Raw genomic sequence first — 27,934 nt, 5'->3', positions numbered from 1 at the left:
AGGGACATAACACCCATGGAAAAAAAACCCACTGCATGTATATGTATGTATGTGTTTGTGTGTATATATATATATTTATATATATATATTTATATATATATTTATATATATATAGTGTGTGTGTGTGTGTGTGTGTGTGTCGTGTATCTCCCTCTGGAAGAGTAGCCAATGCTCTTAATCACTGAACCATCTCTCTACCCCATAAGTGCTACTTAAAAAATATCATAATTAGTATCATACTTAAATGGCATGTTGAGGTCATTATTAGTATTTATTTCACTGTCACGTGAATAGATTTGCTGGAAACTTGATCGCCAGTACAACCATGTTGAGGTGGTGATATATTAAAGAGGTGGGAGGTGAACAGCTCCTGAGGGTTCCAGCATTGGGAAGGGCCGAAGCCTCTGTCAAGAATGAGTTGCTATGAAGTGAGGCTCACCCATGTGCTAATTCACATGCAGCTGATTCCTTTCCTTTTATCTTGTATGCTGTAATGCAGCCAGGGCCATTCACCGGGACGTAGGAATTGGACTAGACACGTGAGACAAATGAACCTGTTTGCTTTATAAATTATGCAGCCTGGGGTATTTTGCTATGGCAACACAGAATGGATTATCATAAGGCTCATGTAATCTAGTCATCTTTCTGGTACACAAAAGTGCTTAATACCTAACTCTGAGGTAAGCTAGTAACAGTGAACATTACAGATTTATCCCCATTTTCACTCTTTTCCTTCAGTATGAGCTTGTAAAATTCACCTTCCTTCTCGCAAGCTAGAAAGTGTCTTTTGTATAGTGAAGATTCAAACTGCATCTTATTGTGTCCTGGAACACTTCTCAGAAAGAATATGAGATCACTTTTAGTACCGTCGATATATTCAGGTGGATCCATTTCCTGTGGAGAAAACGCACATTACATAATATTTGTTATAGTTTGTTTTTTGAGACAGGGTTTTTCGGTCTAACAGTCCTGGTTGTCCAAGAACTCATTTAGATCTGGGTAGCTTCAAACTTACAAAGGTCTGCCTGCCTCTGACTCTCAAGTGTTGAGCAGAAAGGGATGTGCACCATCCAACATTACACTCTTTGTAAGGATAAGAGAACTGAGCCCAGAGCGATGGCTTCCTGCTCTGGTCTTTCAGAGTCTGGTATTTGGCGCTTACACCCTCATGGGGAAGCTCACAAATACCCAAAGTCCAGCACCAGGGGATCCGGCTTCCCATTCTGACCTCCAAAGAAACACACGTACACACAGTTGTGCATACAGAAAATGAAATTTTTTAAAAATGCCTTTAACAGTTTTAAAGTGCACTTTATTTAGAAGTGTATTATTAAACAGACCTGAAGCAGCTTTATGTTTTTCAGGAGTTAAGAAAAAACTCTCTGAAGGTAGAAGTACTGACTGCTTCTCTTTAATTCCTAACTTCCTATTTTCCTGTCCGTTCTGACCTTTTCCACCTGGCACCCTCATCAACACACAGGCCTTCTGGTTCCCCTATGCCCAGACCTTCCTTCTGTTCTCTTCCACCAAGGGAGTCCAGGTATGCTAACAATGAAGAGAAGTTCTAGCAGAGATGACCATCTCATCGGGCTGGTTTCAGTTCTTGTCTTCTTTAGTTGTTCTTAGCTAACACATTGACAGACTCCCCACTTTGGCTCAGTAGCTCTAGTTTCTGAATCATCATGAGAGGTGCGGGAGGTGTCCGAATCTCAGCTCCTTCTTTCTGTGATCCTGATACTACACTGTAGTGTGATTAGACCAGCAGCTGTTCTCCAGCTGAGTCTTGGGTTCCCCAATGGCCCAGCTGCACAGACTCAGACTGTGGCCCCTGACTCTGCTTTCCTGCCAAGCTTGACAGTGCACAGTAGTCTCTCCCTTCTGTCCTGAGTTTAGTACAAGCACTGATTCCTGTATGTTTTGTCCAGACACCAGGGTCTTAGTCAGGATTAGCTGACTAGAAACTAGTCTCTCTCACCGGGGCTGTTGACTTCTAGGAGTGCCTGGTTTTATCTATTCTCACATCTTGTTTTCCTTTTAGGATGTATTAGAAAATATGAGAACTGCCCAAGGTTCTTCTACGTTTTCATAGAAGTGATAGTTTGGAATTAAATTTGACCACATGGAAGCAAAGATCCCCATGATCCTATGGACTGACCAAGAAACCTCTAGAATTAAAAATGATTCTATCTTCTTAATATGCATAGAAGATTCGGAAGGTGTCCTTTCAATGGAACTAGTTAAATTGACAGCCATAGTTCTTGGATATTTATCAACCTAGTATTGGCCATGACTGATGGTAGAATGAGGTGCTCTCTTATTAGCATCGGCTTCTAAGCTATGCCTGGTAAACCACCACTTAGACAGAGACTTTAAGCTTCAGGAGATGATCTAGGACCAAGGCGAGGCTTCAGATCTAAATAAGAAGTGATCCTTGGCCACAAACTCTAGCCATATGACAGGGAAATGAAGTTGAGTCTGACCAGAAGCTAGTCTATAGCAACGATGGATAACGTCTGCATTAGTGGAAGCTCCTGAGCATGAGACCTGGCACAGGACATACACCTGTAATCCTAGCATCTGGGAATATAAATGGAAAGTTAAAAGTTCCAGGTCACCCTCAACTATATACTGAGTTTGAGGTCAGCCTGGGATACAAGACACCCAGTTTGAATACATTCAGCCGTCTCTTCCTCTCAGACAGACTCAGAGACAAAATGAGACCACCGAGTATCAGCACACTAGACTGAAGGGTGGACAGCTCCCCATACTCACCCACTTCAGTGGTTGTGTCTGCTCTTTGGGCTCTAGACAATTGGCCTGAGGATATCTGACGTTTATAATTTGTCCATTAATATAACTAAAATCAAAGTGAAACTGAATCTTACCTTAAAGGCAATGCCTTTGTCCTTACAGGAGAGAGTAGACATTCTTTCATGCTTCACAGAGAGGGTCACAGCCATGCCTCCTCCCTCAGAATCTTTATACATATATATTATCAGTCTGGTCTGGGGTCCATTAGCTGAAATAAATATTAATAAATGAGACCATTAATTGGAATACTTCCCCTCCCCCAAACTGGCATCTATAGAAATTTAACCAAAGAATAGGTCAGTCACAACCATGCAGTGAAGGTTTGGCCTGACGGCCAACAGACCTGAAGCCCAGCTGGCCACACTCCCCTTAAATCACACTTACAGGGTGTATAAACCGTAGGTGTGCAACATGAGTGTGGTAAAGTATTCTGAGTATGTTAAAGATAGTTTGACATTTTTCTTGATTTCTGATATTTCTCTTGAGTGTGTTAAAGATATCACAAACCCTGCCAGGTGTGGATGTAGACACTTATAATCCCAGCACTCTGGAGGCAGAGACAGGAGGATCTCTGTGAGTTTTTAGGTCATCCTGGTCTACAAAGTGAATTCCAGGGGTACATAATGAGATCCTGTTTCAAATAAAAAATAAAGCCAATTCCAAAACAGAATGTTATTCTGAGTCTAAAGACTATGTTTAATTGTTAAATATCTAATAGAGAATTAAAAGCATTTGTTAAGAAAAAAAAAACTTAGGATAGGTCTCTTTTTTTGTTTTCAAGAATATACATTCAACTAGGCCCCAAACTGGGATATTTGGAACTTAAGTCTTGAGACACTCTCATGCTCTGGTGGAAGAGATATTCATTTGAAATGCTTGTGTTTTACTTTTCATTTGAATTTTGATGGTGTCTGCAGTATGCTCAACTATAACCAGTGGGGATGAATGATCCAATTTGAGAAGGTTCTTCTATGGAGAATACAATTGATATAGGGGAACTGGTGATGCTCCCATAGACCCAGAGGGGGTCACCTCTACCAGTGTCTTTATTGCATCTACCCCCCCCCCCCCCCCCCGCTCCATTTAAAAATGGGTGCTCTCTAAAGTGGAATTACGTTTACTACTATGAATTTCCATCTAAGGACAGGACCTGACATTTGAAAATGTGGGCAGTAAATGGAGTGGGGAGAAGCGGGTGGTCGTCATGTTTTTAAATAGGCAGAGAAAAGTACCACTTTGGTCAGCATCAGGCATGTCCTCAAACACAGGTGGATTTCTTTTGTCAACAAAGAGAACTTGGTCATTCATATTTCGTATTACTGTGGTTGTAGACTGAAGCCTGCTAAAGTTGTCTGATTCCAGGTTTCCTATAACACACATTGAATCATTAATGGTAAGTTGTTTTATTAGATCCACAGACACACCTAGTAATTCTGTTTGCGGAGTCAGCACAACCCTCTGCTCTAGAAGCAGCAATGAGCAAGTTCCCCTGTTGAGCGTCACTGTGCTCCTAAGAGCACACCGGGTTTCCTGATTGCACTCGGAACTACTCTCCCTCCAAAGGTTCGAGTATTTTACTTCCTGGCCAGTCTCCTTTGTGTTCTTACACTTTCCTTCCTGCTGTCCATGTTCTTAGACATCACAAACCCTGCAGTCTCCTTCCTCTGGGACCTCTTCCCTAGCTGATCTTCTGCCTGCCCTTCCCTTTATAACTGCACCTAGTCGTGCTCCATTATAGCACTACTATAATGTTAGTACCTTAAATCCTTAATCAAATGCGAGGCGGTGGTGCCCACACTTAATCCCAGCACTGGGGAGACAGAGGTAGGCAGATCTCAATGAGTTTGTGCCTGCTCGACAGAGCTAGTGCCAGGACAGCCAGGGCTACACAGAGAAACTCTGCATTGAAATACCAAAAGCCAAACCAAAACAACAATCAATTTACCAAAACCCCAAATCCTCAACCTACTTATGCAAATATGAGAGCTATGCCACCACAGGCTGTCAATTGCCAGTCCTTGCTTCCGGTTGAGCTCCGTCTCTCCCAGCTGCAGTTTCAAGTCTTCTTGCTCTCAGGATCTTTACCCCACCATCTCTATTTTCCCTGATAGCGAATTCTCTCTCTCTCTCTCTTGTTTTGGAATATTTCTTTTTCTTTACACTGTGTGAAGTGGTGCCACTGTGATTCATTTAATAAAATGCTAAACACCCAATGGCTAGGCAAGAGGTATAAGGCAGGCTTTTGGTCAGAGTGCTCTGGGAGGAAGAAAGGTGAAGTCGCGAGCTGGAGGCAGAGGGAACAAACATGCAGGAGAGGAGATAAAAAGCCATGAGTCACGTGGCAATACATAGAGGAACAGAAGTGGGTTCACTTCAGTATTAAGAACTATTTAGGGACAAACCCAAGTTAAGGCCGAGCCTACATAATTAACAATGTCTCCAGGTTATTTTATTTTTTGTGAGCTGGTGGCCTAAAGAAATCTCTCTCTCCTCTCTCTCTCTCTCTCTCTCTCTCTCTCTCTCTCTCTTATTTATTTATTTATTTTTCAATACATTGTTTCTCTGTATAGACTTACCTGTCCTGGCATCTGCTCTGTAGATCAGGATGGCCTCAAACTTAGGGATATGCCTATCTCTGCTTCCCAAAATGATGGGATTAAAGGTGTATTCCACCACACCAGGCTAGGAAATTATCTCTTGCTAGTACATAATAAACTCAATGGAGGGACCATTGAGGCTTTGATTTGCCAACCTGCAGTTCTGCTCCCTAGAGTTTATTCTGAAGAAACAGTGAGACACATGTGCCAATGCTGTTGTACAAGAATGCTGCTGGGTGTGCTGCTGCACACTCGTGACCCTACACTCGGGAGGTGAAGGCAGGAGGGTCACAGTTTGAGGCCAGTCCAGGTGATATAGTGACTTCTCGGTTAGTGTAGGCTACATAATAGCAACCAGTGTCAAATCAAGCCAGACAACAGAAATGTCCAAGCACCATGCAAGGGTGCTATAATCAGCAGAAGTAAGACAGAAACAACCTAAGTCAATTAGCCAAGAAATTCAAGTTTTAATATGCTCTCCCATAGAATTATCTGAATATAATGCAACTGTAAGTATTAACTACCCCTTGGACATCTCTATGGACAGTTTCTCCCAGCAGACAATAGACGTGTCTCAAGCATCTTCTAATTTGCAAAGAGAGAAAAATAAATTTATACTTTACCATCATCTTCAGCTAAAGGGAGGAATAGAGAAACATAATATGTTAAATTATATAGTTCAGCTCATCATGTCCCCTCCCCCTCACATTTGGAACTCTATTTCTCTCTCTCTCTCTCTCTCTCTCTCTCTCCCTCTCTCTCTCTCCAAGGTCTTACTAAAAATCTCTGTCTGCCTTTCAACTCACTTTGTAAACTCACAGATTTTCACCTGCCCCCACTCCTCACTTCCTCACCTCTATATAATGGTGATGGGCTCTGTTGACCTCCATTAGGAATATCACATGACAAGTATGCAGGAGCCCATAAAATTAAGCTTATTAGGGGTTGTGTGTACACAAGTATGTTAGGTTTAAACTTAAATCTAGGGCTAGAGAGATGACTCAGTTCTTAAAACACTGTCTGCTCTTCCAAAGGACCACGGTTCAATTTCCAGCTCACAACCTTCTGTAACTCCAGTTCCAGGGGATCCACACCCTTTTTTGGCCTCCAAGGACACTGCCTGCACATATTGCACAGACATACATGCAGGAGAAACAAGTACACACATAAAATAGCAATAATTAACAATTTAAATCCAGGATTTGTAATTTCAGTACATAGCTAAAGTATTTTTTAATAAAGTGGCAAACTTTCCTTTTATGTTTATTGTTTAAATGCAAGACATCTAAGGATTTTCCATGAAGCTTCCAAAGAAAGCTGAACTTTCAGTGAAGTCAAGTCGCCCAAGGAATCTTATTTAAAAGAATTATTTTTTTTTGGTCAAATCTATTAACATGAATGGGGTAGACAGAACTCTAGGCCTAGAATCTCATAAATTGCATTTCTTTTGGGAAGTAGTGTTTCCTCAATGGTACATTTTCATGAGGGCACCAGACACCATTTTGGTGACAAACATCTGGAGTGTCAACCCAGGACGTGGGGCAGGGCACTGAATCTTGGAAATCTGTTTTGTTTTGTGTTATTTTTAAAGCGGAGTGTGTGTGTGTGTGGGGGGGGGCGGTCATTAACATTTTGGTAGAATTTGATGACAAACAGGAATTCAAACTCACTTCTTAATTTCATTTCTAGTTGAAAACCTGTACCCGAGCCCCACATTTATCTTATTGGTTTAGACTTACGTATAAAGTAAAGTGTGTTGTCAATAAATGCCATTTCCCTGAAGTTGATGCATGAGCCTTCTTCCAGTGTGGCAGCCAACATTATTCTAAGGAAAGCAAAGAGTAACCCATGAAGAGGCAGAGATTGCTCTTCGTACACATAAAATGAACAGACCTCTTACCTTTTTTTTTTTTTTAGATTTATTTTTGTTTGCACGTATGTCTGTGCACCACAGGCATGCAGTTCTCATGGAGGCCAGAAGAGAGCATTGGATCCCCTCCAACTGGAGTTACAGATGGTTGTGAGGCACCATGTGGGTGCTGGAAACTGAACCCCAGTCCTCTGGAAGAGTAGCCAGTGCTTTTAATGGTTGAGCCATTTCTCCAGCTCCTTAATACTGCCTTCTAAACCTTCGCATTTGAAAGTCATTTATCATTCAGTATGCTGATGAAAACTGTGATGTTTAATACATGTGAAGCAGGAGTCTGTAGCACGCACGTTTATGTTCTTTACAAACCCTTAGCTATTTGGAACCAGGAGAATGCTGTTTCATAATATTTTAAAGGGTTACTCCTAGCGAATACTGGCTAGGAGTGCTATGAATCCCTAGTGAAAATATGGCTCCCTAGTGAATGATTAGTTTTGTGTTCACTGGGGATGCTAGAAATACTGGGGACCAGTTCTATCTGAACTGAAAAGCCAGTGGCCTCCTGTAGATGAGATGCTGAATGTTCGTGACCTCACTGCTACAGTGGTAAAGAAGAGGAGGAGACAGAGGTGGCATTTCCACCTGGTGTTTGGGGCAGGGTGGGAGAAGGCTGAGAGGTTCTGACATTTGGTGGGTTTCCTCCAAAGGCAGCAGCAGCTTTTGACCTGAAGTCTGGTTTGTCTGTGTTCGTGCATGAGTATTACATAAATATGGTGTTTCTGCAACAATCCCCGTGTATTTGCTTTCCCCCTTTCCCTCACCTGACTCTATATTCTATGTATATGTCCTTCCAGAATTTTGTCACGGAATAAGGGTTTGCCATGGAGTTTTAAGTATGAGAAATCTGTGACTTTGGGGAGAAAAACAAGACATATTTATTCTCATTTATTTCTAAGCTGAAATGTAGCCCTCATCCTGGGGTTATGAAGGAACAAACCACAGTGCCTTGACCCTGCTACTAGTTGAAATGCTCACTTATTAGCAGCCACTGTAGGTCCCAGGAGTCTTGAGATGGTTTAAGCTTTATTACTTTGAAGTTTCTTTAGTAGATCTTGTTGCTTTATGTATTAATTAGGAGCACAAAAAACAGTACATTTTTTACAAGAATGGTCTGGAGTTTGAGGCTATGTAGTAAGATGCTACCTAAGACCCTGCCTCAAAAACCACCTCCTTGGCTTTTAATAACTATCTAATTTAATGAGTTTCCTGCATGTACTTTAATGTGTTGATGACGAACTTGATGAAAGCAGCCTCCTCAGGTCTCTCTGGTCCTTCCTGTGGTTACTGGAAGGTTCTCTTGACACCTTCCTCTCCTGTAGTAGCAAAGAGACTTCTCTGAAGTTCTGTCTCCTGAAGGTGGGTCCACTAAAGAGGAACACAATTACCTTCAATCATTTACTTCTCTGTTTTCCCCTATAGAGATGGGGTCCTGTAGAAATCATAGTTCTCCTGCGTCAGCTGCGGGAGTGTTGGGATCCCAGGTGTGGCCTCCTTGTCTGTATCTGACTCTGTGGTCAGGCTCCCCCAACAGTATTTCATCCTGCTTTAAAATCACCTGCAAGCCTTCTACTTCCTCTCTGAAGAAGGAATCCCAACTTCGCCCCTGGCTTCGGAAAGTTATAATGTTTCAGGTAGCTCAGGTGCTTGCACGTGTTAATTGTCTCTTGTAGCCTTTGCTCCCGATAATCTGTGGACTGCAGTCTTATTTCAGCAGACGCAAATATGGGACCTTCAGGGGAAGACTTGGAACTTCCCCTACACCACAGCAGGTTCTAGGGAGCAGCTGGTGTCCTGTGTGGTGAGGAAGTTAATGAACGGAGCTCCCAGGACTGTGTCTGAGTCACAAGTGTTAATTGTTTTTATGGTTTGTAGGCACCAAGAATCGTGATGAGAGTTGGTGTCTATGTGTCAGTGCTGGAGGTGGGGCCTTGTGGAGGAGCCCACAGGAAGGAATGGATTAGTGCTTTTCTCAAGAGAGGCCACTTTAAAGAAGATTTATTTTAACTGTCTCTCTCTGTCTCCTGTGTGTGTGTGTGTGTGTGTGTGTGTGTGTTCGTGCGTGCGTGCGTTTGAGTCTTTGATCCCCTGGAGTTTTAATTACAAATGATTACAGATCATTTGTATTTATTACTTTTAAGTCTCTTTGTGTCTTTCTTTCTGTCTCCCTCCCTATCCCCTGCTGTCCCCCACCCCTTCATATAAATCATCTAGTTTTAGGCATTGTGTTATAGCTATAGAAAATGACAGTAGCATTCAAGGGGTGTTTATAAATCTTTGCTCTTAAGAACTCACTAAATTTTAATATAATCTGAGAGCAGGTACTTACAATGAGTGGAAATTAAAACTCAGTTGAAAAACTTAATTTTAATGAAACCAACCTAAAGTATTTGTTACAGGGTAGATGTTTACCTATTCGACCTAGCTTCAGTTCCTTATATCCAAAGGTAAATAGTTATCATGCTTGGTTCATATTCTAATCAATAAATGGGTAAAGGAACTGAATGTGCACTTTTCAGTGAACTACAAATGGCTGAAAAATACATGAAAAGGAGGTTCACAGCTTTAGCTGCCCGAGAAACACGAATTAAAAGTGCATTGAGCTGCTGGAGAGATGGCTCAGTGCCCGAGAGCATGTACTGTTCTTGCAGAGAATCTGAGTTTAGTTCCCAGCACCTACATCAGGTGGCTCACAATTGCCTATAATCACCAGCTCCAGGTGACCTGATGTCTCTGGCCTCCGTGGGAGCAAATACTCACAGGCACACCCTCCACAGTTGCACAAGCACACACATGATTTAAAACTATAAAAAATCAATCTTACAAAATTACCCCACTCGGAATTCTTATCATCAAGAAAACACAAGAACAAAAACAAAACAAAAAAGAATTTCTAACAAAGCTGACAAGGATGCAGAGAAAAAGGAACCTTCTATGTTCCTGGCAGGAATGTAGCTTAGTTTAATCTCTATGGAAATCACAATGGAGGTCTCAAAAACAACAAGTAGATTTTTCATATTATCCTGGTGTATCACTTCTGGGTATATACCCAAATAAATCAAAGCCACACACAGTGGGGATACCAGCATATATATCTGTGTTACTCATGGCACTGTTCCCAGGGCCAAGTTATAGACTCAGTTGGTGTCCACCAGCAGATGAATAGGTAAAGATGCATATTTACACAATGAAGCATTATTCAGCCATACAGAAGGATGAATTCCATTACTTAGTGGAAAATGGTTGGAACCAGGAGTCACCATCTTAAATGAAATAAGCCAGACTCAGAATGACAAGCATACCATATTTCTCTCTGAAGCAGAATCTATATTTAAAAACTACAAAAAGTAGCAGGGATATGATTGAAGAAGGAAGGGGATCAGAGAAGTAAACGGTGGGTCTCTATTTTGATTTGTCATTACTGAATTAATAGCTTTATGTCATTTTCTCTAATACTATATAATGTACATGTCTTCCTTCCTTCCTTCCTTCCTTCCTTCCTTCCTTCCTTCCTTTTTTCTTGAGACAGGGTTTTTCTATGTAGCCCTGGCTGTACTGGAACTTGCTCTGTAGACCAAGCTAGTCTCACACTCACAGAGATCCACCTGCCTCTGCTTCCTGAGTGCTGGGAATAAAGGCATATACCATATCTGCTCTGCCCATATTTTTTTTTAAAATAATTTGCCTGGAATACAGCAAACACTATGGTCAAAAATTGGATTTTTAAATTACTATTATTTACTATAGTGCGTGTTTAATTATTCATTGAATGAGTGACCTTAGAGAAGGACTCAGCTACTCTAAAAATACTACTACTATTGCTGGAGAGGCAGCCTAGTGGTTAAGAGCACTGACTGCTCTTTAAGAGGACCCAGGTCCATTCTCAGCATCCACATGATGTCTCACAACCACCTATAACTCTAGTTCCAAGGGATCTGATGTCCTCTCCTGGCCCCCACATGCAGTAGTCGTACAAGCATGCAAAACATCCACATACATAAAATAAATCAATAATTTATTGATTTACCACTCCTAAATGGGTCTGATGGTACATGTCTGTGCTCCCAATATCGAAAAGCCAAAGCCAAAGATCATGTATTAGTGAGGGGCCTCCCTGGGCTACCTAGTGGGACCCTGTCTCAAAAAAACAGGGAAGTGGCTCAGTGTTTGAGAGCTTTGCTGGCATGCACAAGGCTAAGCCCTTCAAAAACTACAATAACAACCTCAAAACAAACAAAACACTCTTTCCCATAGTTCCTGAACTTGTTTACCATTTACTCACTAAGCACCTAGTATGAGTCAACTGCGGGGCTAGAAGCTGACTGAAACTTAGCTCCCAGCGTCCAGTGACTCAGACACCAGTGGGGGAGGCAAGGTATGGTGGGTGCTGTAGGAGCTGGAGTTGCAAGGACTCCTCGTGGCGGTGTTGGAAAAGTTTTCCCAGTGATGTTAGTTCAGTAAGGACAGAGGAGCATCCTTGTCAAGGGCCAGGAAGCAGGGAGGGTCCCCACCAAGGCTTGCTTGAGATTTCATCATTTTACCATACAAAGTGTAGTGTAGTCACAGTTTTCAGAAAGAACGAGTTTCTGAAGAGCTCACATCCACAATTATTTTGTCCTTGGTAATAAATGTAACAATGCGGAGGCAGCATTTTTGGCGTGCACGTGCTAACACCTGTCAACTTGGATGCATGCTTCCTTTCCATTCACCTTCTCAGCATTATTAAGAAGGCTTTGTAAGGTGCTTTGTCCTCACACCTTATCATGGTGGTACTTTGGTCCACTTAATACTGTATTCTCGCATCTTACTTGTACTTATATACTTAGAGATTGTCCATATCACAAACAGTAACAATGCCCCTTCATACCTTGATAACATTGTTATCAGATCTGAACATATTTAAACCTGGGTGTGTTGAAATACACCAGTAATCACATTTGGTAGGTGGAGGTAGAAGGTTCAAGATTATCATCTTCAGCTATACAGTGAAGTAGAGTCTAGCCTGGGTTTTGTGAGACCCTGTCTCAAAAAGGCAAAAAGAAGAGAAAATAATTATGATGAAAAATAGCATTATATGGCTGGTGAAAAGGTTCTGGGCACTGCCCACCCATATCTGGAGACCCGAGTTCTATTCCCACAACCCACAGAAAGATGGAGAAAAACTGACTCCACAAAAGTTTTCCTCTGACTTCCACACACCTGTCTCATGCACACATTGAAATAAAATAATAATTTAATAATAGCATTATAATCCAGTCTGCTGGCATAGACCTGTGGCCCGAGTTACAATGGTGGTTGAGACAGGAGGCCTTCTTTGGGTAATTCTGAGTGAGTTCAAGGTTATCTTAGGAAACTTAGCTCCTGTCCCCAAATATGAAAAAAAAAAAAAAAAGGAAGGGGGAAGGTTGGAACTAGGGCTCAGTGGGAGAGCTTCAGAAATATGGAAGGAATAGCTTAATTTATGCCACAGTAGTGGAGGTAGATAATCCTACCAGGGTAAGGTGTTCTTCCACTTGGCAATAGTGCAAACAGTTTCCAATCCCCTTGGCATAGCAGCTCTGAAATTACGCCAATATAGACCATGTGTAGCCCTGGCTGTCCTGGAATTCTCTCTGTAGACCATTCTAGCCTCGAACTCACAGGGATCTACCTGGCACTGCTTCCTGAGTGCTGGGATTAAAGGCACGTACCACCACCTTCTAGCTAGATCAAGTATTTCATTTTAAAATATTCATATTATTTTCAATTACTTATAAAGTCACACCATTATTTTCCTATTATATTAGTTCAGTTTTGGCTTGGGTAGGAGAAAGACAGGTTAAAACTGAGTTTTTAGAAAGTTACTTGGTCGTAGTGGAGCCAATACATTCTATTTTGGGGGGCAGACCTTGGAACTTTCCTCTAAAACTCAGTGAAAGCAAGAAAACAAGAGAAGCCTGAAACCAGATGAATCCAAATGTAAGACTGTCTCACTCTCCTTTTTTCTAATTTATTTTGTTTTATGTATTTACTTTGAAGTTTTCATTGCTTTGTTCACCCTCCATTAGCTCTCGATACATCATGATCTCCTCCTCACAACTTCTCCCCATTTTTTCTCTGATTCTTTCTGACTCATGTTTCTTTGCTTTCTCAATTCTAATCTATGAACTACAGTTCTCAGTGGATAAGAATGCCTTGAACATTTTACCTAATAGTCTCTTGCTTATGTATGTGTGTGTAAATGTTCATGCATGCACATGCATGTGTGTGTGTGTGCGAGACCAGAGGACAGTGGGTGTTAGTCCCTAAGTACGATCCATCATTTTAAAAAGTAAGGAAACCATATTTATTTTTGTGTTTGTGTGTCCACATGCCTAAGGTCAGAGGACAACTTGCAGAAGTCATTTCTGGGCCAGGACTGGTGGCAGGCACCCTTATCCTCTGAGTCAATATAATGGCTACACCCTCCCCCTTTTTTGAGACAGGACCTCTCAATCTCTTGGAATTTAGCTACTGGCTGGACTGGATGGTCAGCAAGCTCCATATGGATGCACCTGCTTCTGTCACCTTAGCACTGGGGCTAGGAGCTCACTGCACCGCTCCAGGTTTTTTTTTGTGTTTTAACCTTGCATTCTGGAGAATGAACACAGGTCCTGGAATACTTTTCCAACCTTGTCATCTCTGAAGCCTGCATCTAATATTCTCATAAAGACCCTCCCAAGAGAATATAGCAAGAACTGGCTCTTCAAATCAAAAAAGTTGTATAGACCTTTGAAAACTAGACCACAGAGAGTGAATGGCAGGATATCATGATGAAAGCTAGGTCACATGAGTTCCAATTTTGCCTGGGGCAAGTTACTTAATTTGGGGGGCGGTGGAACTCAGTTTCTTCATTTGGAAAACTAGGAAGCTGGAGGTCAAGTTTTAAGGTCTTTTCCAGCCCCAGCATTCTGCAATTCTAGACTATAGTTAAAGCTGCCACAAAAGAGCCATATATATAGGGCAAATGTCCTAGTAGCCACTTCCTCCGGTAGTGACTCTCAACCCGTGGGTCTCAACCCTTCCACAGGGGTCACTTAAGACTATCAGAAAACACAGATATTTACATTATGATTCATAACAGTAGAAAATTACAGTTATGAAGTAGCAATGAAAATAATTTTATGGTTAGGAGTTACCACAACATGAGGAACTATAAATATTAAAGGATCAAAGCATTAGGAAGGTTGAGAACCATTGGAAGGCAATACACAGCTATAGAATATCATTCAGTCAGAATTTTTAAATTACTAGGAGTTTAAAAACATAGTATTGTATTAAAAGTAAAATGCTGTGAACTTGAAAAGCACTTATAATCCCATTTGCCCTCTCTGTGGAACTCTAGTTCTGTGAATAGGTATGGGCTGAACAGAGGACCCTGCTAGGAGATTAAATCTCTACAATCAGGGCTGAGGAATCCCATCAGGACGGGTGAGTGTGTGCTAATCAGGGGCGGACTGTCCCGGAAGAGAGCACAAACCCCCTCCCCCAGCTCATTCTGCAGGGCTGTCTTTCTTTCGCACGACCCAGCACCCCCAGCACCCCTCCCCAACCCTGCCCTGCTGTATGCTAGGACCAGTGCTCAACTACAGTCTTAAGCTCCTAAACTAAGGCGACCCACCCAGAGCGGTGAGTGCCAGCCTACCGGGCAGGCCTCAGGGTCCCCTGTAAGGGAGCCCGGGCACCTTCAGCTCCGGCGCCAGGCTTCCTGCGCGCTCCTGGATACCACCCCGCCCCCCCACTTGCTCCATTCATCCTGTTGGCCCTGGATCATGGGGCTACCGGCGGCCCCGTTTAGTTGCTGAGGAATCCCATCAGGACGGGAACGTTTCCTGCTTCTACACTGAAGAGATATACCCAGAGAGTCAATCACAGCAAAGACTGAACCAAGAGACCAGGCCTCTCCTGGCTCCATTTGAAGGAAGAGATGGGAAGGTGCCAATACAAGAATTCCTCCAACAACCTGAAAGGCATCATGACACCACCAGAAACCAGGGATCCCGAAATAAGAAGAATTGTACACCCTACTCCTGAAGAAATAGAAGAAATCGACTCAAAAGTGAACTATATGAAAATAATAGAGGACCTTAAACAGGAGGTGAAAAACTGCCATAAACAATTAGAGATTACAAACAAAAAGGTAGAGGAAATGAATAAATCGCTCAAAGACACGCAAGAAAACCAAGAGAAACAAGAAAAAGCAATCAAACAGGTTAGGGAAGCGGTTCAAGACATGAAGAATGAAATGGAAGCAATGAAGAAAACACAAACCGAGGGAAGGATGGAGATGGAAAATCTGGGTAAACGAACAGGAACTACAGAGACAAGTACTAACAACAGATTACAAGAGATAGAAGAAAGAATGTCAGACACTGAAGATACCATAGAGAAAATAAACACACTGATCAAAGAAAACAGCAAAACCAACAAATTCTCATTACAATCAGATGGGAAGTTTTCTTGGCAGCAGCAAGATCAACACTCAACATTTCAATTCTTTAAAAAAAAAAAAAACCCATCTTTATTGTAGCCAGGTGTAGGCAGTGCACACCTTTAATCCCAGAACTTGGGAGACAGAGGCAAGTGAATCTTTGTTAGTTTGAGTCTACCCTTGTTTACATAGTGAGTGTAAGGACAGTCAGTGCTACAAGATGAGGCCCTGTCTCAAAACAAAACAAACAAAACCCAAACCAAAACACCTGTATTTAGTTTGTGTGTATGAGTGTATGATGGGATATGCGTGGAGGTCAGGGGCAACTGTGTGGAGTTGATTCTCTCCTTCCCTCTTTGTATGGATTCCATGAATCCATCTCAGGTCAGCAGGCTTTGAGGCAGCTCTTTTACTTGTTGAGTCACCTCACTGGCCAGGTGACATTTCAGTTCAATAAGTCAGTTAGCCCTTGACAATTGTGCCATCTTACAAATGTGTGTGTGGGATGTGGAAGCAATAGGGGCAGAACACAACAGGAAATTAGATCATTAATGACAGGTATATTTAATCAACTGTTAAATATTGACAAAAAAGGTCAGATGAAACTGACATACTTGGAATGAGTGTGTGTGAAAGGAGAGTCGATGTTAATTTTGAAGAATGCTCCATATTTGAACAGAGAGAGAAGGGGAAGAGTAGTTGTGTGTTGGGGAACAATGGTGTGGTGGGGATGGGGTGGCTGGTGGAACAGTTCTCTTCTGCAGCAAACAGAAGAATATGAAGAGTTTTGAGAGTCCTATGGAAGAGTCACACCCTGGTTAACAGCCCCTCTCTCTGTTCCGAGGCTCTTGTCACACTGCAGGTAAGAGGTAAGGTACTCTGCAGGAGCGTGTCATAAAATTATTTGGTCAGCCGGAAATAGGCAAAAAGTAAAGAGATTAAAGACATTCTTGATTGGTTTTGTTATGTGACCTCAAAATAGAGATAATTTTATTCATCCCTTCCCTTGTGGAATAATGTCTACCTGAAGAATGCTATATTGTCCAAGTACAGACCTGCCCAAGTCTTCTGCTGCAGATCTTATCGAGTATCAGCCTTGCATGAGGTCTCTTTTGCTTTCATAGGGTAGCCGAAACTGTTTCTAGTCATCCTATGATGCCACTGCCTTTTAGATCTCATACTATACTCTCACAAGTGGATGAGAGAGTATCAGAGGTGAAGAAGTCTGTGCACCTTACCATCACAACAGTCTAAAAACAAAGCAAGAAGATTCTTACTTTCGTCCATTCAGTCAAACCATAAAGAGATCTGTAAATATACAAAAAGCCGTAGAGTGTTCGGATAGAGACTCTCAAAGAATATTTATTTAAGAAAACATGTGGTGTACTTTACAATAAACCACTAGGTGACTACTTTAAAATTTTTTCAGATTTAAATATTTTTCTAGCGCAGTACTTTACAGTAATATGAAACATAGTCAAGAGAAAGAAAAGCTCTCCAGGGTCCCTAATAATTTTCAAAAGATGAAACAGAATCTGTGCCCTGAAGTGATACTCCTGTTCTCAGCTTCTGTTCCTTGTATGGCTCCTGACTTCCCCTCTTGGTGATAGAGGAGACATATTTCTCTGGAGCATTTTGGCTTATTTGCCTCTAATCCTCATGCCATTGTTTCCAAATAAATAGAGACTTGTCTTACCTCAGCCAAATAGTTCCCTCCGAGAGGAAGTGACTCGGAAGCTCTTTCTTCTTCCTAACACTGGAGCTGTGGAAGGCGGCAGCCCTGTCAGCAGCTGGAATACAGAGGACATGGAGGTACAGAGAGCTTTCAGTCTGGGTGAGGACCGAGGCATGAGGAATGAGGAAGGAGGCAGCAAAGGGAGGAGACTGCCCCTGGCACGCCTCAGCCTCACACCACACACTCTCTCCAAGGTATGAGAAAACTTACAACAAAATCTTAGAGAACACAGGCATTTCCTTTAATGTAAATGTCAGTATTTGGTGTATCATCTCTTCTGTGAAAGCTGGGGTCTGGCCCTTCCCAGGCCCATGCCTCTTTCAGGTTAGGAAAGCAACGTAAGGAAATGAACCTGCTTGGGTAGAGCATCTTTTCTCACATTGGGCCTTCTGTTCTGATCTTGTTGCACTTCAACATGAAATGCTTTTGGCTAACACACTGGAGTCATTTCTATAATATAGTCATTACACCTAAAATACATCTAAAATATATTTTTTTGGGGAAAAATATTTTTTTGTATAGTATTTTCTTTCTTTCCTCTTTTAAGACCGTATTCAGGATTTTTCCTTCCAAGGTCAATGTGGTGTCACAGGACACTTACTGGGGCTGTTCAGATTTACTTCTCAGTGGCCTGGAAATAAAGCCTTTCCACTATCACATCAAATACCAAATCTATATCATTAGAATCTTTCCTGTGTATGCACGCGTGTGTGGGTGTGTGGGAGTTGTACATTCACGTAGAGGCAGAAGCTAACCTCCGGTGTTGTTCCTTAGAACTGTCTTATAATGGTTTTTGACTCTCACTAGGACCTGCGGTTCACATGATTTGACTAGCTAAGTTGATGTGCTAGTGAGACCCAGGGACCTGACTGCCTCCACCACCCCAGTGCTGGGGTTACAAGTGTGTGCATCATGCTAATAGGCTGTTTAAAAGGCTTTTTTTCTCTCTCTCTGTGTATGTGTGTGTGTGTTCGTATGCCATGATACATATGTAGAGGTCAGAGGACAACTTGCAGGAGTGAGTTCTCTCCTTCCAGCATGTAGGCCCCAGGGATTGAACTTGGGCCTTTAGGCAGTAAGTGCTTTTCCTTGCTGAGCCATCTCACTGGCTCTATGTCAGGCATTATCTTTTTAAATGTGAGTTAGTTGGGAATTGACTTCAGGTCCTCATGCTTGTGTGACTAGAACTTTAATGGTTGAGTTGTCCCCTCCCATTTGAATTTTTTTTAATAAAAAACTTGAGTAAAAATAGACTAAAAGCTGGACCCTGTAGCACTGGTGTCTAATCCCAGTGAGACCACAGGAAATGAGAAATAGAGACAGGAGAATCCCCAGAGGCTCCAGGGCTAGCTAGACACCCCAGGACTGACATCAGAAGCTTGTCCTCTGACTGTCACATATATCCTGTGGCATGTTGTTACCTGCAGGCTCTCTTCCCCCAACATAAACACAAACCAAAACCATCTATTCTGAGAATGGTGGCAAATTTCTGACTCAAAATATTTGAAATATGACTTAGGGAGATTATTTTTTAAGGTTTATCTTTAACTCATTGATACAGCTTTCTAACCAACTCATTAACATAGTCTTCTAAAATGTTACTTCTAAAGAAAAGAGTGTGAATATAGCCTTGAAATAACAGCAGCATCTCTTAGGGACTTTTTACTTGGCCACAAGCTAAACTGTTGCTTTGTTAGCAATAGAATGAGAAAGTGACTTTTTTTTTTTTCCAGTACAGAAACTGTAAGAGGGCTTCTAAAGTTAGGAAACAAAATGCTGTGTAAGCAGGTAGTTTTTAATTTCTTAAAAAAGGAAAACAAACAGGGTAGAGTTTGATTTCCTAAAGTCATGCAAACATCATGCCCATAGCCACGATTACAGAGGAAGTTTGTGGTGAAGTGTTTGGAGGGACTTGGGGTGATGCGTTACCAGAAGAAAAACTAACATTTTAAAAAAGAATGTGGTAAGAATACAAATACAAATGTGACTGACTTTAAAAAGGCAAGTTTTCATCCTCCAAGTGACACAAAAGACTGCATGAAGTAGGGTCACAGTGGCTAGTGGGGTTAGCTCAACTGTAGAGGATTCGGCTAGCAAGAACATGGTCCTGGGTTCAATCTCCACACATGAAGTAGGTTCACAGTGGCTAGTGGGGTTAGCTCAACTGTAGAGGATTCGGCTAGCAAGAACATGGTCCTGGGTTCAATCATCTCCACACATGCACCCAAACGTGACCAGAAGCAGAGTGAGTGCCAGTGGGCTCCCTCCTGCTCTAAAGATGTAGAAAAAATGGTTTGTACATTTCCAAGTTTTGGGGCTTGGATACAAGGTTCCATTTCCTATGGTATAGAGTAAGCTATATGTTTCTGTGTCCTGTGTATTTTATAGACTTGTCAGCAATCTTTGGAAGAGTCTAAGGCACTGGCTAACCAGAACCCTCCACATCTTCTCATTACCCATGCAATGAGGGTAACATTAAAACAAGAAAATAGTATAGTATGGTATTCTTTTAATCCTATGAAAACATTTATGCATTAGGATAGAATCTTTTTTTTCCTTTGAAATATATTTTAAGACCCAAATGGATAATTATTTGTTTAGATATAATACAGGGTGAAGTTGGGAGAGGAAATAGACCAATATCAGCCAGACTTTTTGTTTTAATGGACCTTTAAAAATAACAGTGCTAATGCTAATAAGATAGACTAGTTAAGAATGAAGCAGGAGGATTATAAATTCCAGTCTAGCCTGGACTAGAAAGCATGACTGTCTCAAAAACAAACAAATAAACAAAACCAAATAAATACTGAGTAGAGAATATTATATTTGTTGGGAATGCTTAAAAAAATTAAATCCTTACATTTTTATTTCATGTTTATAAAAAAATTTAGAAAGGTCAGAGTCTGGTTTGTTTGTTTGTTTGTTTGTTTTTGAGACAGGGTTGCACTGTGTAGACCCAGCTGTTCTGGAACTCACTCTGGAGATCAGGCTGGCAGATACCCCTAGTCTCATTTGTCCCAGGCTAGCCTCAAAAGTAGCCAAGGATGACCTTAAATTTCCTACCCTCTAGCTTCTACCTTCCCAGTGCTGGAAGCACTGATTTATGAGTGCTGGAGAATGAACCCAAGGACAGGAAAGCACTGTAAAATGAACATATTCAACTATATAAAAAGTGTATTACATACTACAGATAGTAAAAATTTCAACACAGATAACACACTTTCAAGCCCCCCCCCCCCATATCAGGGAAGTAACACTCTAGTTAGGCAAATGCTCTTTATCGCTAGCCACTTCCCAGCCTTGATGCTAACTCTTAAATTAACAAAAGGAAAAAAAAAACCCAAAATACTACATGTTAAATAACAGCCTTCTAAAATGTAAAATTATGTGCTCAGGGTTCATGGAGGCATGTCATTGACCTTTGTTTTATGAGGCAATATACTGTTTCTGCACCAGGTTAACTAACCGGAAAGAATTTAGGAAGTCTGTCTGTGAAACTACAGGTCAAAGTTGGTATTCAGAAGACCCAAGAAAGTTAAGCCACGAGTGTGTGAACCATGCGAATTACTGAGTTATTTTTGAACGCTACATGGGTCAGCTACACTTACTGACATGTCCATTAAGTTATTTTCTTTCCGGGTATGATCTGGAGAGTTTGGTGCCGAAGGCAGAGGGACACTGATGGAGACCGCGGGCTAGAGGAACCGGTTGGGTCTCCTCTTGCCAGCACACCCTATGTTGAGCGAACATGCCCTTTCCTGAGAGGAGCAGGAGATTCCTGGCTCTGGCACAAGCCCGGCTGCCCCTGGCAATGCCGCTCTTCTACCTGGAGACCAGTTTTGAAGTTAACTTTTCCCTCTCCACAGTGTGGGAAGCGAGCTTTCTGTTTCTCGAAGGTTCCAAGGCTAGAGAAAAAAGGCGGGAAATAAACAGAGGCGAGGCCTCCATGTGACCCGCCGCGCTGCCTGCCGGGAGCTGTGCACTGGGGCGCCTGCGCAGAGGAACACGAAGCCTTCGCTGTTCTGAGGCGGAAGGTTGTGGCCGAATCTCCGATTGCGAGTGGGACAAGAGGGTGAGCGCGTGCGCCCGTGATGGGGGGAAATGGAGTGGAAAGGAAAGCAGCGGGTGGGGATGGGCGCGGCCTCTGTGGGCCCGGGGTCTGGCGTGTGTGGGGCGGCAGAGCAAACCGGAAGGTGTGAGGGAGGCCAGGGAAGGAGGCGGGAAATGGCGTGAGGAGACGGCAGCACAGTGAAGAGATCGCCAAAGAAGGCCGTGGCGGCAGGGGTAGCACACACCTATAATCCCAGCACTCGGAGCAAGGGGGCAGGAGGATTGCTGCGACTTTGAGTCGGTCCTCGGCTACCCAGGGAATTCTAGGTTAGCCTGGTTTATGTGGTGAGTCTCAGTCCTGGAAAATCCGAAACCAAACCAACCACAGTCTGCAGAAGGAAAACCCAGACAAACAGCAAACAGCCGCACAAGGTGATGCCGTGGATGGCACAGCCACAAGTCTCTGATGTTTTCTTAGGGTGAGGACCTGCCTGTTAACCCAGACTTTGGCTAGTCAGGAGGCTTAGGTTGTGTCAGGAATCACGTTTACAAACACAGAATTACCTAATTATAGAAGTTTTATTGTGCTTTTATTATTTATTTATGTATACGTTCTGTTCGTTTGAGAAAAGAAGAAGCAGAGAAGGGAATACTAAAAGGGGAAGAAGACTTTTTCCTTGTGTGGGCGTCTCTGAGATAACTTTCCGGTTCTTTAGGAATGTCAATCCATCCATGCGTGCATTTCCTGCATGTTAGGTTGTTAGCGCTTCAGCTTAGTACCCTGAAAGTAATGGTAGGCACTTGGAAGGACTGTGCTGAAGTTAGAAGTGCCTTTATAATCTGCCTTTTGCTCTTGTTTCCATCATATGTATATTACATATAAACACTCAGATTCTCTGTAGTTAAATAACTCATGATACTTACAAGAAACAGATAGAGCTGGGTGTGTGGCGAAGGCCACACACTGGCGGCAGAGAGAGTTTGAGGCCAGCCTGGTCTACGGAGAGAGTTCCAGACAGTCAGGGCTGCACAGGGAAACCCTATCTCGAAACACCAACAAATAAAAGAGAAACAAACAGATAATTTGAATGTAAATAGTTCTTCAACCCTAAAATACAGTGGAAACCATCCTTCTAAGTTCCAGTGTCTTTTCAAATTTAAGTCTGAAGAGTTCAGATTCTCAGGAAAATGGCTTCAGAATTTATGGGAAAGCAATTTGATGCCGTGTTATGGTAAGGGCAGGGCAATGAAAACAATCTCAGACTAGAAGAATGAAGAGATCTTATTTCTGGACTAGCTCAGTTTTATTTGTTTACATGTCATCAACCATCTCTTTCTGTCCTTTCAAGAAGGAAGAAAGGGGAGCTCTAACATGCTTTTATAAAAAAATTATTCTTATCATATATTACATTCCTACCTCAGTTTCCCCTCCCTCTACTCCAAGCCTCTTCCCCCCACCTCCCCTCTTCCTAGATCCACTCCTCCATTTCCCTTCAGAAAAGAGCAGGCCTCTCAGGGATCACAACCGAACATGGCATAACAAGCTACAACAAGAGTATACACAAACCCTCGTTATCAAGGCTGCATGAGGCAACTCAGTAGGAGGAAAAGGGCCCCAAGAGCATCTAACCTCTAATTTTAACATTAACATTTTATAGAGACAGAAGAATCATAAATCTTCTAGTGCTAAAACAAGATAGAATTGCCAGTGAGTTTAGTTGAGCTCCTTTACAGACGAGTAGTTGAAAATGGTGTGGATAATAAATTGGTCTCCGATGATGGAGGCCATTGGATACTGTGATAAAACTTGAGTTTACTGACCCAGAAGGTGTTGAATGGAAAAGTTTTTTTTTTTTTGTTTGGTTTTTCGAGACAGGGTTTCTCTGTGGCTTTTTGGAGCCTGTCCTGGAACTAACTCTGTAGACCAGGCTGGTCTCGAACTCACAGAGATCCGCCTGCCTCTGCCTCCCGAGTGCTGGGATTAAAGGCGTGCGCCACCTCCGCCCAGCTTGAATGGAAAAGTTTTGAGAGACAGGATGAAATAGAGAGGGGAGAAATTAAATTTAAGTGGCAGATCAGGAGAGTAGAAATAATGATGGTGGAGGTGGGAAAAGAACCCAGGTGAAGAAAACTGTAGTGTGGACTTTGTGCCTAAATTTGACAAATCTCTAAACTTTACAGTTTGCGCCTCCAGAGTATAATGGCAAACCACCTCGTAAAACCTGATTCTAGAAACTGCAAGAGGTCAAGAGAATTGGAGGTAAGTTTTATGCTCCTGGAACCTTTTAATGTATTTTACTTATTTCTGGTTTCATCTTCTTCAAGAAAGTGCTATTGGTAAATAGAATTTAGTGTTCTCGTAGTCTCAGAGGTAGGATTGTCCTAGCAGGAGCTATGTTGACTCTACCTAGTTTTTCCACTAAGAACAGATCTATAAAAATCTACTTGGTAACCAAAAGTAACCAAGGTGAGTCCATGTCTTTTGGTACATGGGGTTTTACATGAAAAATTATTTGCTAAGATGAGTAAAATTCTTATATGCCATAGGCCCATCTGGTGATTGTACTTAGACCATCAGATTTTAGTGGCTGGTGCTTTCTTTCACTGCTGAGCCATCTCACCAGTCTCTATATTGCAAAATTTTGCAACCATTTATCTGTTGTCTAAATTACAGTTATCTTGTTATTATAAAAATATCCACTGGTGCAAGATACAGGACTGTTTTTCATTAAGAGTTAAAAGCTATTTTCAAAATCTCCAAACCTAGCAAAATTTAGTATTTTAAGCAAGGTGTTTATTGTGTCTAAAGGTTTCCTTGATGATAAAAATTTAAATAACCGGTATGGAATCTCTAGCATGTCTGCTTTTTATTTTATTTTTCTTTTTTTATGCTTTTTTTTTTTTTTTTACTTTTCGGTGCTTTCCTAGTCCAATGCTTTCCCACTGAACTAATCCCCAGCTCCAAGCATGGAGTTTCAATTCTAATTCTGAAATACTGGGGACTGAACCTACAGCCTTAAGGATACTAGGCAAACAACTAGCACAGAAAGAGCTGTGTCCCCAACCCCCCTGGAAAAGTTTGCTTTGCTTTTTTAATAAACAGAATATATATGTCTAAAGATCTTACCATTGATTGGTTTTTGTCTTTTCTTAGCCTCAGGTGTCAGATAGTCCACAGGTACCCTCGCTTGGAAAATTGGATTCTTCTTTCTCTGAAAGTTCTGGACTCCTTTATAAAGAGGAAGCCCTAGAGAAGGATTTAAGTGGTGATGTATTAATAATGCTTATATTTATGTGTATTGGCTGGATCGCGCATAAACTTCATTAGATTTTACAACCTACCCATTTTTTTGAACAGATATGAGCAAGGAAATTAATCTGATGTTGTCTACATATGCAAAGATTTTGAGGCAAGTAATTATGGTATTTTTTGAGTATTTTTGTTAGAAATCCTTTTCTCTTGAAAAATCAGTAATGAAAAATTTAATTCCATGACTTAAAAATCTATCTGGTAACTAGAAATTTGAAGTTTCACTTTTGTCTTGATTCCTTATGATAGATGAGTTGAATATTTTAAGGGAATAATCTCCAATTTGTCCAAACATCGTTTGTCATATTTTTAGTGCTAATACCAGTATGGATGTATCTTGGTCTCTAGATGATCGTATCTTTAAAATTTTATTCAAGTACCTCTTTGAGAGTAGGGTTTTTTTTTGGTGAAATTAATGTTAAGGGGGTTTTATTAGAGATGAATATTTCACATATTTATATCCTATTAGTATACATTTCAAGACTGACTTTAAATGTTGATTTGAGAATTTGAAGTGTTACAAGCTGCTTTATAAGCTACTGGAAAGTCACTATACCTAAGTGATAGTTTAATTTTAATAATTTATAACTAAAGTATATAAGATGCACTTTCGGTGTGTCAGGAGACTTTTTAAGTAGTCAAAATATTTGCAGGACTGATTTAATATTTTCTTGGAGAATATTAGTAAACTAATTAAGTTCTATGAACTTAATTGAAGCATGAAAATGAAATAGCTAACAGATAAAGAATAAAGGACATGACATAATAGCATGTCTAGACTTTATAACTCATTTTAACATCAAGCCATTCTTCCTGTTAGTGAGAGAGCAGCCGTAGATGCGTCTTACATTGATGAACTAGAGAGACTCTTCAGAGAAGCCAATATTATTGAAAATTTTCTGATCCAAAAAAGAGAGTTCCTGAAGCAGAGGTTTGCAATGATTACCAACACACTGCAAAAGTAAAGTGCTTATACTGAAAGTTGGTCTGTATTATTGCTGTATTCTACTTGTTAAAGAAAATATATGAAGTAAACTGTAACTTTCTAAATTTAAAAGGGTTTTAATATGAACAGTAATATAAAGCTTGTAATCTTTCTTTTGAGGGTTGAATATTTGGCACATTATATAAAAATGTAAATTAAAAATATGTGTTATTTTTTTTCTCCTTTACTCCTAAATTGCTTAACTCTTCTTAAATTGTAAAAGAGGACTCGGTTAATTTGATTATGCCTAACAATATTTGTTTAACTAGCAGCTAATTTTGGAGATAGTTTTCTTGGTTAGTATTGTAAAAGAACTTAAACATTAAAGGTCCTTTGTCCAGTTTTTCAACATATAATAAAATATAACTATGTGCTGCTGCTATTTAATATTACCATTTAATTTTACTTTTAACCATTATATTTGACTAATAAAAATTTGACTTAAAACATTTTCATTTGATAAAAGTAGTAAAATAAAAATTCAAAGTTGCTGTAACCTGACTATTTCTTTATTTTTTAAGCATCATGCTGTATGGAACCCAGGTGAATTCATGGTACATCTGTCTTAACCTCTAAAGTATCAGCACTATGGTTATGTACCACCAAGTCAGGCTGTCTGGGTGACTTTTTACCTAATAACCACATGGGTTTTTGAAGCTGATGAATTATATTTATAAGCCTTAGCTGTAGGGTGGATGAGATGGAGATTAGTAATATGGAACTCAGGAGGTCAGCTTAACCATGTCTTTGGCAAGGCCACTTCAATCCTAAGATAATGTAAAGTTGAATTTGGTCTAAAGGGTCTCTTGTAAAATAAATCCTCTTTTGATACAAATAAAATACAGCTATGATTTTATTCAAAATGGCCTATATAATATATAACTACATTATTTGGGTTAAAAAAAGAAATCTCCATTTTCAGTCATATACACAATTTTATCTTCTGTATATGTATTTTCCAATATAAGCAATTATAACTTGGGTTCATTTGCATCTGGCACAATAAGGAATTTGTATTCTTAAAGTAGGCAGAATCTTACCTTGCTGCCTATAAACTTTAAAATAAATTTTTATTTTAACAAGTTTCTTTTTTGTTTGTTTGAGACAGGATCTATGTAGCCCTGGCTGACCTAGTACTCACTATGTAGTCCAGTCTGGCCTTGAACCCTCAGAGATCTAGCTGCCTCTGCCTCCAGAGTGATGGAATTATAAGAGATAAGAAAGGGAAGGAATGGGGTGCTGAATCCTGTATCTTGGTATTTTTGCTTCCTAGCAGTGTTTGCTACTTAGATTCTCAAAGATTCTTGTTAAAGTAACAAATTTATTTGTGGTTCTATATATTCATGGTGTCCTGACTATGCTTTATCGTGAGAGAATGCTTTCCATAAGATTAATGAATGTGGAAGGAAATGGACGAAAGGGAGACGGGTGAGCTGTCTGCTGGTCTAAATTTGGACTTTATTCTGTGTCTGAATCATTCAGGAGAGAAATTGTGTAATGAACACCTAAATCCTGTTCCATGGACTTAACTACAGGTAGGGGCAGATTCCAGAAAGGGATGGCCAAGGAGGGAGATTATAATTGGTCTGATTTTGATGTCGAAACAAAGATTATTTATAGTTGGTTAGGATACCTGCCATGGAACTAAGTTCACTAGTGTTTTGAGGCCCCACCCCTTGTCTTCCCTCTCCCCAGTCCCATTTTGTCACAGGGGCAGAGACAACCCAGGCTCATTTTTACTTAATAAGGCCAGTGCCTTCGGATTTGGAAATCTTAAGACCTGCCTGCTGCCCCTGAACTGAGCAAAAGTTTTCTCAAATCTTTCTCCGTTTCCTCAGCAGCCTTCCTGCCACTGCAGGGGGCGTTCTTTCTGTGGCAGTGCACCAGCTCCCAGGTAGGGGACTCCCCCAATCCCTTCCTTCCTGGTCCCCTTCTTACCAGTTTTCAGGTAGATTGCTGGGACTCCGTCCTGAAGATTATGGCAGCCTTCTAAAGTTTTTCCCTCTGTGTGATGCAAGCAGCAACTCCACAGAGGGAGAAGTGAAAGAAGGCTGACAGGATTGGTTTACTCAT

At 41.1% G+C, this 27,934-nt stretch overlaps 2 protein-coding genes across 3 annotated transcripts in view; one reads left to right on the top strand and one right to left on the bottom strand.

The window, feature by feature from the left end:
* Nucleotides 1-280: 280 nt before the first annotated feature.
* LOC121438394 (interleukin-18-like) lies at nt 281-27,850 on the bottom strand. Of its 2 annotated transcripts, XM_041638718.1 has the most exons (8): nt 27,800-27,850; nt 24,694-24,813; nt 17,478-17,571; nt 7,148-7,233; nt 6,032-6,043; nt 4,044-4,178; nt 2,886-3,019; nt 281-894 (listed from the first exon to the last, which is right to left on the bottom strand). In XM_041638718.1, the coding sequence occupies exons 4-8, from the start codon at nt 7,227-7,229 to the stop codon at nt 670-672; spliced, it is 588 nt and encodes a 195-aa protein (XP_041494652.1). In that variant the 5' UTR covers nt 7,230-7,233; nt 17,478-17,571; nt 24,694-24,813; nt 27,800-27,850; the 3' UTR covers nt 281-669. The 2 variants fall into 2 exon arrangements, with proteins under 2 accessions (XP_041494652.1, XP_041494653.1); XM_041638719.1 differs by lacking the exons at nt 6,032-6,043; nt 24,694-24,813; nt 27,800-27,850 and having other exon boundaries at nt 17,478-17,609.
* LOC121438393 (beta,beta-carotene 9',10'-oxygenase) overlaps nt 17,635-27,934 on the top strand; it is a 42,980-nt gene continuing 32,680 nt past the window's right edge. The window contains exons 1-5 of the mRNA XM_041638716.1: nt 17,635-17,710; nt 21,383-21,588; nt 23,748-23,826; nt 24,721-24,832; nt 24,925-24,976. Coding sequence (XP_041494650.1) covers nt 23,767-23,826; nt 24,721-24,832; nt 24,925-24,976 — 224 coding nt within the window. The 5' untranslated portion in view covers nt 17,635-17,710; nt 21,383-21,588; nt 23,748-23,766. The remainder of the gene's footprint in view (nt 17,711-21,382; nt 21,589-23,747; nt 23,827-24,720; nt 24,833-24,924; nt 24,977-27,934) is intronic.

Source organism: Microtus oregoni, unplaced genomic scaffold (genome assembly GCF_018167655.1).
Source record: "Microtus oregoni isolate MIOR12 unplaced genomic scaffold, Mior012 000055F_ref0000237, whole genome shotgun sequence".
NCBI lineage: Eukaryota > Metazoa > Chordata > Mammalia > Rodentia > Cricetidae > Microtus > Microtus oregoni.
The sequence above is the reverse complement of the archived record's forward strand: the minus strand, read 5'-3'. Positions and strand labels throughout refer to the sequence as shown.

Bases quoted from the DNA above. Each gene is read 5' to 3' on its own strand.
- LOC121438394 (XM_041638718.1), bottom strand. From the start codon at position 7,229: ATGTTGGCTGCCACACTGGAAGAAGGCTCATGCATCAACTTCAGGGAA. The intron at 3,020-4,043 runs GTACTTTTCTCT...TATTTATTTCAG, and splicing joins GCCTGATGCTGACCAAAGTG to CTAATGGACCCCAGACCAGA. The intron at 895-2,885 runs GTAAGATTCAGT...TTTTCTCCACAG, and splicing joins ACAAAGGCATTGCCTTTAAG to GAAATGGATCCACCTGAATA.